We start from the raw sequence: 13,408 nt of genomic DNA on the forward strand, positions 1-13,408 counted from the left end.
AAGGAAAGGAAAGGAAAGGAAAGGAAAGGAAAGGAAAGGAAAGGAAAGGAAAGGAAAGGAAAGGAAAGGAAAGGAAAGGAAAGAGAAAGGGTGGCTTGGCATACTCAAAGACAGAGAACATCCTGATCCCCCCTGATGCTTAATTCTTCATCTTTCCATAGCTTTATGAACCAAGTATTAAATGGCACTAATCATTATTTCCCTTTTTTCATTATTAAAATCATGAAAAAGTCACGAAACCACCAGTGCTTGCCCTGAAGCTTTCTAAAAATTCTTCTACTGACTAAACAGATGGCTCCAATGCACCCTCCCAGGCCTGGCTGACCTCACATGCATTTGAAGGCCACTTCAGAGCTTCAGTCTAGATATTTCCTCAGTAAAAAGTTCCCTGAGTCCAAAACTTACTGCCAGAAGAAGAAATGAGAATCTAGCCTCTTCTTCTCAGAGGCCCAAACTATGGGGTTTGGTACAAGTAACTTGGGTTTGTTTTAGTTTTCCAACAATTTAATGAAAATGAATCATCATTAGAGGAACTATCCAGGCTTTCCAAAGCCTAAGGGCCAAAAAGGCTCAATCTTTCACTTGACATTTAAAAGCACAGAGATTTAGCACAAGGGAAATGGGAGACCTTTGCCCTGCACCAGGAGATGGCATGGGAGAGACGTTTTCTACTGCCAGGCACATGCTCCCCTCAAATGCCCCTTCCCAGATAAAGTTAGAACCTCAGAATCTCTTTTGAGCTGTGGGCTCTTTGGCTTCAGGCTGGAAGCCTGGAGAGAATAGGATTTTGTCCTCTTGAATGATACATTCATTCTATTACCCTAAATGAGTACAAGATGGTAACAGCATTGGCCAGGAGGTTTTGGGGAAGAAAAAAATTATCTGATCACCTCAGGGTTGGCACTGGAAGTCCCAATTCTGGCTTAACAAGCTGAGTTGAGTGGTTTTAAGGCAGGAACACAGAGACAAAAGAGAGCCCTGCACCATGAGAAATGTAGAGACAGCCTGGGAGTTAGTGCCAACCTCTGTAAGACACACAGGCAGGGCCAAGGTGAGAAAGAGATGCAAGAATAGGTTAACCACTGGCTGCAAAGAACCCTGTCTGCCTATCCAGAATACTACCCCACTGGACACTCTAATAAGACAGGAGAGAAAGGCAGAAGGCAGGCTGCACATGGGTGCACGCCTTCAGTCAGACAATTTGACTTCATATCCTGGTTCTGCCACATGCCTCTAACTCCAATTTCTTAATATGTAAAATGGGACTAATTTCCACCTTTGTGATCTGTGAGAATTAAATGGCATTTGGATCGAAAGAGATTCTGGGACCTGGTTCAGCGCAGCTAAAAGATTGCAGGCACGGAGGATGAGTGCAGGAGAGGAGAGGGGAGGTGTCTAGGGCACAAGACTGCAGATCTAAGGCTCCACTCTTCTTCCCTCTAAAATCCCCAAGACTCCTTGTCCCTACAGCCAAAGCTATCCTATCTTTCACCACATATTGCTCATAGCTGGGCCTGGAGGAAATTGGCAATCAAAATGACCAGGATCTCCAAACCCAGCTCACCTCTCCCTCCTCTGGATGTCTCTGCTGGGATAGACAAGCTGGCCATAAAGACATCAGCAGAAATGGGATACTAACAACTCTAGAAGTGACCAAGTCATCTATTTCTATTTTGATTTATAAGAACTGAGATTGCCAAGAGCCAAAGAAAAACCATACTTTTTCCTCCCTGAGAGGATAAGAAAGAAAGCATGGAACCAGTCCCAGGGAAGGACAGCCCCTCTGCCCTCCACCCTCACCAACTCCCTGTCTAAACCACACTCATAAAATAGGAAGACTTAATACGTCCACCTGAAAGCTCTCTAACATTCCTGGGATCTGCTTGGGAGATGAATGAAAGAGGCCCTAGATTTTCCATGACATGAGACTGTAGAGATGTTCACATGACCCCTATGGCTGTCTTGGTCTGAGACAAGGGAGTGCCAGTTTGGCAAGTCCCTTGACACTGGCTCCCATTGGAATTGTGGGAAAAGCTGTTAATAAAAATCCACACGTCTGTCTATGCCCAGAAATATGAGACCAAGTCTATGGGGTGCAGGATCCAGGCAGCAGTATGTTTCACAGCCCTCTAGTTGACTCTAGTGTGCAGCCAAGTTCAGAAACTCTTGAACTTCAACCCTGACTACTTGGGTGAAAACTCACTTTAAGGTCATTTCTAACCTGGATGGCCTTGCACGAGTCATTTCTTACTTTGTGTCCATTTCTCCATGCAGAAGATGAGAATAAGTTTAGACAACAGTGGTCATTTTTTAAAAGATAGTATAGTACAGGTACTTAGAACCATGGCTAGGACAAAAAAGAAAGAAAGAAAAAACTAAGCAATGGATAAATACAGGTCTGACTGGCAACATCTCTCAATAATAATAGTCACTTATAGCACAGACAGCACAGCGGTTAAGGGGATACATGTTGCAGTTTTGCTGCTGGGAAAGGCCGGGGCCAGTGTGAGGAGAGTGAGGCCACCAGACTCAGCATTAAACCAGACATTCGGTCTCAGGGTTTTCATGAGCAAGGGAAAGTGCTATGTGGGTCCAGCTCTTGTCTCTGCACAGAACTAGCCTTGTGGCTGTGGGCTTTTTTGTCTCATCTGTGAAGCCTCTTTGTGTGTACAGGAAGGATATGATTCACAGACTTTAGGACATTGGCACAAGGCTTCAGTCAAATTAATGCCTATGAAGAGGCTGGCAAAGGATCTGATATTCCTGGTAAGTGGTTAGCGGTTTGTATGTCAGTGAAGAAGACAGGAATTCATATGGTTTCTTATACCAGATGTTAACTTTAAATAAGAAGAGTAGTTTTGATCTCTGAAGAGTTAGAGAGCCATTTGAGCACAACCACGGGCCCATACAATTTGGGACCTGTCTTCTGGAGGTCTGGAAGATGGAGGCACGTACAGATGTTGGAAAGGACCTTTAGTAAATTCTCCCTGATGGCCCAGTGAGGGTCATTCCTGTGTCCTGAGGACACTGACACTCTGTGACTTTGGAGACACCAGATTTCCCAGAGATCATTTTTAACTAAACGAACCCTCCTGGGTCCTGCTGCACCAAGATGGCAAGAATAGAAATGATTGTAGGATAGCTTCAGATTCCCAACACTCAGGACTCAGTGTTGGATAGTTGGATTAGGAAATCCATAGGATGGAGCAGAGAGTCCCTGACATGTTTTTCAGGCTCTATTCTTGTGTTTCCCCATGTGGTAGCCACTGGTCAGTCGCATGTATCTAGTGAGGTATAAATTCATTAAAGTTGAATAAAATTAAATTTTCAGCTCATCAGTCACTGACCATCATATTATGACTGCTTGGAAACCACATGAGTAACTATTGTGTCAGACTATGCCAACCTAGAACATTCCTATTATCTTAGAAAGTTTTATTGGGAAACTTTGCTATATTCAAGAAATCAGCAAACTACACAGGCCCCTGGGCAAATCTGAATTATGGCCTGTTCAGATGTGATGTGTCAGCCAATGGCTTTCATTAATTTAAAGGGCAAAATTAAACAAGAAGATCTTGTAACAGGGAATCAAGTAGCCTACAAGGCCCAAGATATGTGGAATTGTGTGGAGATTTTGCTCTAGATCTTGTGAACCCTGAGGCTGGAGTTCTAGTGGGATTTATCTGTTCTGCCTCACAGTTTATAACCTTTACTTTGTGCTTTTTAACATTTGTATTGGGGTTGCTCACATGGGACTCACCTATGCCTGAGTAGGTGACAGATGATATAGTTGATGGTACAATTTCAACACAGCACAAAGTAAATATTTAAAAGTTGGTGACTAAAACCTATTTGACTATTTCCCTCCTCTAAGACATACAAGGATGCAGAAGTGATGACAGAGTGGAAAGGGCAACAGGTGAAAATAACAATGGTTAAGGACTATTTTATAGAATAAAGTAAATTTATAGGAAGCAATACTGATATATATATATATATATATATATATATATATATATATATATGGCAATCAATTAATCTGGAAGGGATAATGAAATAAAAACCATAACATGAAAACAAGGTAATGATATTGGCTGACATCATGTCTCCCTATCAAGATGCACTAAGAAAGATTAAGAATCATCTTCATGCTTTTCTTGTCAAAAATGCACATCCTCAATCTAATCACAAAATAACAAACTTGAACTGAAGGATATTTCCCAGACCAACTGGCCAAAATTCTTCAAAAGTTTCCTAGTTATATAAGGTCTCACCATTAGAGAAAATGGGCAACAGAAAATGGACAACAGAAAATGGGCAAATAAGTGTACAATCATTACAACTTTTCTATGTATATAATCATCCTAACTTTTTCCTCATTTGGTTAGTTTTTACCAATCTGCTGTCTTCCAGGAGCAACCAGAGCCCTTCTCATATCACATATCTCAAGCCTCCTCACTGTGCTGGCCTGCCTTAATTTTTGCTTTCCTGATCCAATACTTTCCCCATGAAAGCCCTCAAAGGACATCAGCAGAAGATAGGCCAGAGGACAGCTGCATGGTTAGGTTGACTTGGACATCTCAGGTCCTGTGTCACCATGTCTGGCAGGCCTTCCTGCCCTCCCCAGCTAAAGCTCTCTATCTTTCCATAGTCAACTTCCCCTACATCCCTGGTTTAATTCCTTAAGGAAGCTTTCTTCTCCAACGTGCTCATTTCATCCTGAAGGGCACATCTATTTCTAACATCTTCTGGCTTTCTCACCTGTGTTGAGTGCCGGGCTGTCAGCTCTCCCTCTATACTCTCCTGTTCTACTCCAGCAGCTCCTTCACTTTTGCATCCCTGTCCTCTAACTCAGTTTATAGCATGAATGCTGACCTGTGTGCCACTTCCTTCTCTCATGCTTTGCTTTGGTGTTTGGTTCAGATCCTGCCCAGGCCTCAGTGCATGCAACACAAGGAGTTCGTGACTTACTCATAAAACTCTGCGGCCGGTGTGAACTTGTACTTGGAGTACTTGGTGTGGTTGCCCAGCACGGAGCTGTTGAGGAGCTTGGGGTCAGTGCAATTTGGGCTATTCCAGGCATGGCCACAGTCAGTCCAGGGCAGGTTCAAAGTGAAGGAGGCAAGGAGGTAGTAGAACGACCAGGCGATGATGGCATTGTAGTAGAAGCCAACATAGAGGGCCATGAGGATCACAGCATAGCCAACTCCTGTGTGGGGATACAGAACTTTGGCTTCCCTAGACCCAGCCTTAGAGCCATTACCCTAGAGGAGTTGGCTCTAACCACTGTGTTCTCTGACATCTAAGCCTCACCTTTTCTGTGGTAGCATGTCAGAGTCCTGCCACATTCCACAGACACCCACCATCCCATTTTCTGATTCTCTCTTGCCCAGGAGCCCTCTCTCCCCACCTATTGGGAGTCATGCCCCAGCAAGCAGGAGAGCTGTGTCAGGAGTTGGAGTATTTAACTCCCTCACACCTTGTCCAGAAAAACATGGTGGAATATTTCATATTCTGTCTCCTCATCCAGGGTAGAAATGACCTGATGACATACCCTTTATGGGCTGCCTCTCCTTCTGTATTCCTGGAACCATTTCCCCAAATAACTTTGATACTCTTAAGTCCTTGCTTCAGGATCTTCTCAGAAAACCCTAATCAAGAACTCACCAATCAGAGTGAGTGAGCTCCAGGGGACCCTGACCAGATCAACTCACTCAGTTTGCTCTGTGGCTCCTTTGCTTAATCACCTGCTTCATGGCAAATATTTTACCTTTCTGAATGTATGAGAAGTTCCATTAAGACTAGTTCTGTGGCTTTATCATAGAGAAGACAATATTTTTCTTGCCTACCCAGCATTGCTTTAAGGGATTATCCTTAAGCAAGTCATAGCCTGTGAGGTCTGGACAAGAGTAATTGCCTGAAACCTTTGTCTAGTCATGGGTACATGACACAGGCATGACCAGTCAGAGAGCCACTTCCCTGTATCCACAATGATTGGTTAATAGATAAGCATATAATCTGAGACAAACCAATGAGAACCTTCTCTAGGACCGCTAACGAAGCCATGAATGTATAAGGTATTTTTGTTAAACTTGGTAGGATTTAAGTCTACAATTGTTTATGGCCATCTTTGCTAACAATTGACAACATATCTAAGAATGAACCTAACATAGAAGAAAATAGACTTGAGATTCTGAGAGAAGTTCCAGACAATATAATTTGAGCATCTGAAATAAACTGTACCTGACTTTAGCCCTGTATTTCACTGTTAATGTAAGCTAAGACAGTCCCTTTTATATTGATGTCAGTTTGAGCTGGATTTACAGCAATTAAACACAAAAGATAATAATATATATGTCCTGTAAGATGTGTGCACCAGCCTATATTTACTATAGTACTAAGTATACAGAACATACTTCTAGATGCTTGAAGCTCAGAGAAGGCTGTAGGAAATCACATTTGCCCTCATTGTCACTGGCTCTCTAACCTCTGCTTGGGAGGCTCTAAGTCCTGCTTGGTGCTTCCAGCTGTCCAGAGCGAAGGAATGACTATTACTAAGATCCAAACGCAAGTAGGCTCACCTGAGATCCCAGGTGTAATCAATCAGCTCTGGCTGTTGTATTAAGAATTTCATGGGAAGCAGCTTTCTGTGTGAGCTTGAAAAGATCCAACATCAATTTATGATGCCTGCCATGGTGGCAAGAAGAGAGAGTAGAAGGATGTATGTTGGGTAGTTCTTCACTTTTCTAAGTATTTCCCATGCATAAAAATAGGGTCATTCTGGTCACATAGCTGGCAGAGGCTGTCACTGAAGTCCAGGTTTCCAGACTTTCTATGCTATTTTCAACTCAAAATACTCTCTGTGTGACTCTGAATAGTGGCTGCTCTTGACCTTATCAATACTTGTGAATCTCACAAGAGAATTGGTCTATCTTATATCACACCTTTGGAGCAGATTTCCTTGGGTCAATATGGAAGAATTTGGGGAAAACCTTTGACTTCTTCCAGGCTGGTTGCTTACCTTTGAAGAAAGGACAGATCTTCCACACTGTGGCTGCCCCCTCCCGGTTGTACTGCCCCAGAGCCAGCTCCATGTAGAACAGAGGCATCCCAGCAATGATGAGAAACAGGGTGTATGGGATCAGGAAGGCACCTAGAGACACAGAAGCAGAGTGTGGGCTATGAGACACCAGGCCCTCAAAGTGCTTGATCAGTGTCAACACAAGCTGCTGGGGTCCCTGTTCATCTATTCACCTGGCCATTTTCCAGGGTGAGTTTCATGATAGGCAATTAAAACAAATCACCATAGAATGATATTAGTAGTAATTGTGGTCATAATAATGAAGTTCCATTTTCAAGTTAGTAAAGTCTAGGTTAAGCAAAATTAATTGTTTTTTATGTATTTTATGTAGGACCTCATTATACAGCTCAGATTTGTAGTGATCCTCCTGCTTTCAGCTTCTCTAGTGCTGGGGTTGTAAACATGCACCACCACACTGGCTCAGCATGCCCTCAGAGCAGGATCAACAAGACATGCGGTGCTGGGGACTGAACTCCAGTCTCTGCACTTACCTAAGCAGGAAGTTAGTCTGCTAAGCTGACCTAAGCAGGTGCTTAGTCTGCTGAGCTGTTCCCCAAGTCCTTTTTAAATAGATTTAATTTTGTCAGACTTCCTATGGAGCACAGCAAGGAAAATTCTAAATGTAGCACTTACCAAATCCTGTAAGCATAGGAGCTTTTGGGAATCACTCTGAGAATGTCAACTAACCCAGACCCTTCCTTTTATAGGTAATAATATTGAGTCCAGAGAGAGCCTAAAACTATGTAGGAGTAGGTTTCTAATATGCTCATATGGATATCAGTAGCTATCACTGTAATGTCCCATGTGGTTGGTCCTCACTGAATTTATCTTACAGTCTCACAGCAGCCCAAAAACATAGTATGCAGCCAGGCAGTCAAGAGACAGAGATGATAATTGACTGTGCTTGTTGGCATTACTGGTACATGGCAAAGTAAGATTCACATTTATGTCTTCTGATCAGTTGGATTTACACTGTTAACAGGCAAAGGCTAAAGCACAGGGAAGAGAAGTTCAAGGCTCTGACCAGGGCAGATGCCCACCCAGAGCATGGCAGAAACTCCAGGCCTTCCTGGGCAATGGGCTGGAAACTAATCCCTGGGAGAAATCCAGTGAAACCATGAGTGTCATAGTTCTAGAGTCAACTCTCAGTGTGCTCTGGCAGCCTCAGGTGAACTTGGTGGCTTCTGCCTCTGCAAGGGAACTCATTGCCATGTCAGATTAGGCTGAAAACTTCCAGCTCCTTCTCCCACGGATCCCAATTTACCGGCAAGAAAACTGATGTTTAGAAAAATAAAATTGTTTATCCAAACTGTAAGGTATGAAGCTTGGTTACAAACCTATATCTGTCTAAATCCCACCTACGTCTCCTCTTGGATGTGAAGAGCCAGAAGGAGGGGTGGAAAGTAAGGTCATGAACAGTTCCATGGGTCTGAAGACTGAAGTCAGTGACCCCAGGGAAGAGGGAAAGAAAAAGCCACGGCTCCGATGCCGTCACTGGGCTGACCCACTGGCAGCTCAGTGTTCTCTTATGCACAGCCAAGGAAGGGAAGAAATCTATTTACCAGTTAACTCAGTATCTGGCTTTGGCCCAAGTTCACAACTTGCAATCTCCAGGCAGTACTACCATCAAGCCAGCAAACTGCCCAGTCTGAGAGCCGCTCTTCTCTTACTCCTTAAGAGTCATAACAAAAGGAGGCTAAAGAGGCAAGAAAGACTGACAGAGCCAGTCAGTCTCCTCCAGGAGGGACTTTGATGTGGGCCAGTCAGAGATCCATTCCAGCGAACACAGATCAAGAAGATTCAAGAATGAAAGAATGGCCGAGTATGAATGAAAACCAGAAAACTGACCAGTGGCCCTTGTGGCACCAACCAGCTGGCTGGCTCACATTCCCTTGCAGAAAGAAACAGGGCTAAAGAGTTAGAAATGGGTGTCAAGTTAGCTGAGGTCTGCTGAGAAGCAGCCTACAATGGCTCTGTGAAGCCATGGCTGGATTTAACCCTCCTAAAAGTCACTAGCTTGCTATTCTCAGACATGCCACATTTTTGTGGCCCTGAAATACTTCATATGTAGCAGCGTTAGCTGCAACCAACCTCACACAGACCTGGGAGGATCAGGGACCAGAAACCTCAAATCCTGTTTTGGCTTTGGTCTGCTCTGGCTGTGCTGGTGCTGGGCTGACTGGCAGAATTGGAAAAAATACAGGCAGGGTTTAGCAAGTAAGGCACTCAGTACAAGGGACTGCACCACTCCATCCCCCCAAACACATACGTTGACAAAGTGCTTACCTCTGCAAGGGTACACCTAGATTTCTGCACACTGACACACACATCTTATAAGGAAAGGAAACATCCACTGTGAAAGAGATTCAGGTTCACTTTTAAATGGATTTAGGTTTCTTTAAAAGCATCATTTTATGAGTGCAACTCTCACAGAGTCAGACATCATGCCATCAAATCCCAACTGGCCAAGGAAGGATTTAAGAATCCTCAGTGCAAATGTCAAGTCCTCAGGAAGAGATCAGTGGTCCCTACAATCACTAAAGTGGTCACCTGTGCAAGTAAGGGGAACCTCAAGAAAAAGAGAGGGATTGAGAAATGCTCAGTAAAAAGTGGGGTGGCCCAGGAGTGAAGTGGAACTGGGGAAGGTAGAGGGAGTATAAGGAAGGGCTTGAGGAATGAGAGAAGTTCCCCTGAGATGTGGCTGTTGGGTACAACATTTCTTGGCCACATTTTGCAATAGCCAAGAAGTAGAAACCTATAGAGCTGTCACAAAGCCTGCAGCCCATCTGTTCACCACCACCTGTGACTGAAGGGAAGTTTAGTGGGTGACTGTAGTAGCCAAGGTTGTCCCCCTTTCTCCAAACCTTTAGGAACATAGTGAATGAAGGGCAAAGGGGGAGGAGACATCAGTCAGGAGACAGCTGCCCACAGGGACCCTGCCCCACACTGGAAGGGCTTGAGCAACAGCACACAGGGAGGTCTATGATCCTCATGTCAACATAAAGATGACAAATCAAGCCACAATTATCTGAAGCACTTTCTATCTTCCCACTTTGGCAAAGAGACCTTTGCAACGGTTCTATCATAAAGTTCAAGTTTGGGATCCTCAGTTCTTGGATCCCTGGGCAGGAATCTGACTATCCAGCGAGAGCCCTACTGGCCTTGTCCTCCATCTTCACCACCTAAGCTCCACCCAGCAATGTGACAGAGGCTTTTGGATGTGCAGGTGGACTTTTTCATATGTATCCACACGTGTTTAAGCTCTGTCCACAATCCCTGCAAACAACTAGCCTCTGGTTCCTCTCAGAGTTGGGGCTGTGCAAACCTGCAGTGCAGAACACATGGTGGAAGAAGAAACTAAGCAAGGGTGCCATGAAGACTCAGAAGAGGGCTTGGGGCTCTTTGCACAGAAGAATCCAGAGTCTGGGTACCGGGAACATGGTATACATGGGAGGCAGTGTTCTGGGTGGAAAGAGGAAGAGAAGAGAGCAAGGCCCTCTACTGGCCAGGGCCCAGAAAAGGTCCCCTCACCTGGAGCTAAGGATGCCTCCAGATCCTGGCCCCGCTGTTTACAACCATGAGTCCTTGCACAAGTGTGTCTTCTCAAAGCCTTAGCTGCCCCTTTCTTTGTAAATCAAGTCAATAATACCTGAGCACTGGTTTGGTGTACTAACTGGAGCTAGCAGAGGTGAAGATCCAGACACTATTGGAGGGCTCTGTACATGGGAGTTGTGCCCTTTTATCACTCACAGGGCAGATGGGACTCACTTTTGTCAACTGGAGACAGCAAGTAAAGGCTCCCTGTGTGGCCAAAAGTACTTGGGCCTGTTTACAGGACACAGCCAAGTGCACCAGCCAGAGGCTTCGCAGTACAGATCTTCAGACAGTGCTTAGGACCCCTTCTGTCGTCATCCTATGGAAAGCCCTTCTCCCTCTTCTAACCAAACAAGAATACTGGTGAGCACAACAAAGGTTGGCTATAACTTCCCCACTGTTCATCTCTCCCACTGGTCAGTACTGTTAGCTTCCATTCCCTAAATCTCTCCTGCAGCTCCATCTACTGCTTGCTGTCGGACCTCCACTCTTTCCTATCTGTACAGAGCAAAACTTATGAGTTTTCCCTTTCTGCCCTTAGCATTAAGTGTAGAGTCCCCCACACAGAGGCTTTGCCAGTCATAACCGGGTTCCCAGGACCCTTTGTACAGGAAAATTCTCTTTCTCTGTAACAAACCAAGCCCAGACCATTCACGGCAGCACAAAGACCCTGTTCTGGGGTTATGATGGAATCTAGAACCTGTTCTATCCTTCTTCTGCCCCAGATTGATCTCTTGGGGCCCTGGAAGACCACTAGTGCCCTGCTAACTGGCTCCAGATCCCTATAACTTCAGCCCAAATGGGGTCTTTGCTACTTCAGGGACTAGCTAAGATCATCTCCTGAGCCATCTGCACTGCACAAATCCTGGTGTCATAAGAGGGACTTCTACACAAAATGATGAAAACAGGCCTTTCTGAAATAAAGGATCACTCCTACTCCTGCAGCTTCACCTGCATCTACATCTCCTGCTAACCCCATGCCTTAGACTTGAGACCCAGAACCAGGCTCAGAAAGGAAATATACTAAATCCCCAGTAGATGAAGCCCAGTGCATCTAACAAGAAGAATGGGTACAATTCGGGGAAACTGGCACGGGGGTTACTTCTTCTGAGTTATTTTGGGTTCCAATTTTCTCTCTGGTCTCTGTCAAGGGAACAAGTCATGTGCTTGAAGGGTTCAGAACTATGTGGTGAAGAGGACCATGATCCACAGAAAGCCAAACAGAACCTCACCTTCCTCATTTGGGATACAATAGAATAAAAGAATTAAAGTGGCACTAACTTTTAGGTTATCTCCAGTAGACTACAAGCTCTCTAAAGGCAGGAGTTGTCATTTGCTCATCTCTGTATTCCAGACATAAAGCAAGAATTTAACAAATGATTTTTTTTTCCTAAATAAACAGATCCCAGAAGTGAGTTACATAACTAATGAAAGCCCAAGGGCTGTGTAGTTTGTACTGGCCCTGATCTTTCAGTGATCCTCCTGCTTCAGCTTCCCAAAGGCTAAGGTCATAGGGCCTAAACCACCACCTCAGGTTTGCCCTATGTTTTAATCCTCACTGAAGCAGTTGGGTTTAGACCCGAAGGACAGAACGCAACATTTTTCCCCAATAAATCCTCTTTTGTTGGGGCCTTCATTAGCTGTATCATCTCCAGATCTTTTGGCCAACTCAGTTAATAGGCCAAATCATGTGGTGACCCCAGACTGAGATCCTAGATATGTTTCTCATCATTCCTGCAAAAGATTGTGCAAACTGGCCAGCTGGAGCACCACACCAGCTGGCTGGCTCATTGCGCATCTAAACCGAACAATCAATGTCAGCTCTGAAAGCTTCAGGGTGGAAGATCCAGAGCAGCCAGGCTACTGTGGAGGTACAGAGTTGGGGATCCCTACTTTTCTGTACCAGATACCACCTCAATCCCAGGTACCTTGGCCAGAAAGAGTTCCCAAAAGCCTAGCACCCTGAGCTTGCCTGAAGAAGATGGGAAGTCCACAGGAGACTTAGAAGCACAGTGTCTCTTGACACCTGTGGAAGCTCATGCAGGAATGCGAATCCCATTCCAGCTTGGACAAGGTTAGGCTGTCTGCATAAAAAACAAAGCTCCACTCTTATTTCTCAAATCTCTCTACCATGCTCAGTCCTCAGGCTTATGCAGCACCATTCAGTCTTATTAACCTTCACCAAATTCTTCTGAGGATAAATTCTTCTCCCTCCACAATCAGGATATGATCCCACTTGAAGATTTAGTTTGTGGTCAATGTCATCACACAGGGCTGGGGAGATTTCTCAGTAGAATAATTGCTTGCCTGGCAAGTGCAGGGTCCTGAGTTCAATCCCCAGTACCACAAAAAAAAAAAAAAATCATCACACAACAGAAAAAGAATAACATGAAGATTTTTGAACCCTTATTATGTGACCCCATTTCAAGCATTTTGCACATATTATCTAGTGTTATCTTCCATCATAGAAAGGTGTAGAAGCTATTTCCCATTTTCATACAAGGAAACTGAGGCTCAGGCTGAGGGTGTGTGTAACTTATCCAAGGTCACATTTCTAGAAAATGCCAAACTTGGATTCACATCCACGTCCCTTCAAAGCTCAAAGCCATACAGTGACCACAAAGTAAAGTGTAGAGCAGTCAGCACGTTTCCAAAAGAAGTAGGAGGAAAAAGAAGGGGGTGGACGGAGAGATGGCTCAGTGGAATAAGTGCTTCCCTAGCAACCACAAGGGC

The 13,408-nt window shown here is 44.6% G+C and overlaps 1 protein-coding gene across 2 annotated transcripts in view; it reads right to left on the reverse strand.

The window, feature by feature from the left end:
* The window catches only part of Slc6a2 (solute carrier family 6 member 2), a 44,717-nt gene that overhangs the window by 26,860 nt on the left and 4,449 nt on the right, over positions 1 to 13,408 (reverse strand). For both annotated transcript variants that reach the window (XM_023721798.1, XM_004637012.2), the window contains exons 3-4: positions 7,022 to 7,153; positions 4,972 to 5,209 (exon numbers count right to left, since the gene is read on the reverse strand). In XM_023721798.1, the coding sequence (XP_023577566.1) occupies positions 4,972 to 5,209; positions 7,022 to 7,153 (370 nt within the window). The remainder of the gene's footprint in view (positions 1 to 4,971; positions 5,210 to 7,021; positions 7,154 to 13,408) is intronic.

The sequence above is a fragment of the Octodon degus genome, unplaced genomic scaffold, assembly GCF_000260255.1.
Source record: "Octodon degus isolate 3935 unplaced genomic scaffold, OctDeg1.0 scaffold00085, whole genome shotgun sequence".
NCBI lineage: Eukaryota > Metazoa > Chordata > Mammalia > Rodentia > Octodontidae > Octodon > Octodon degus.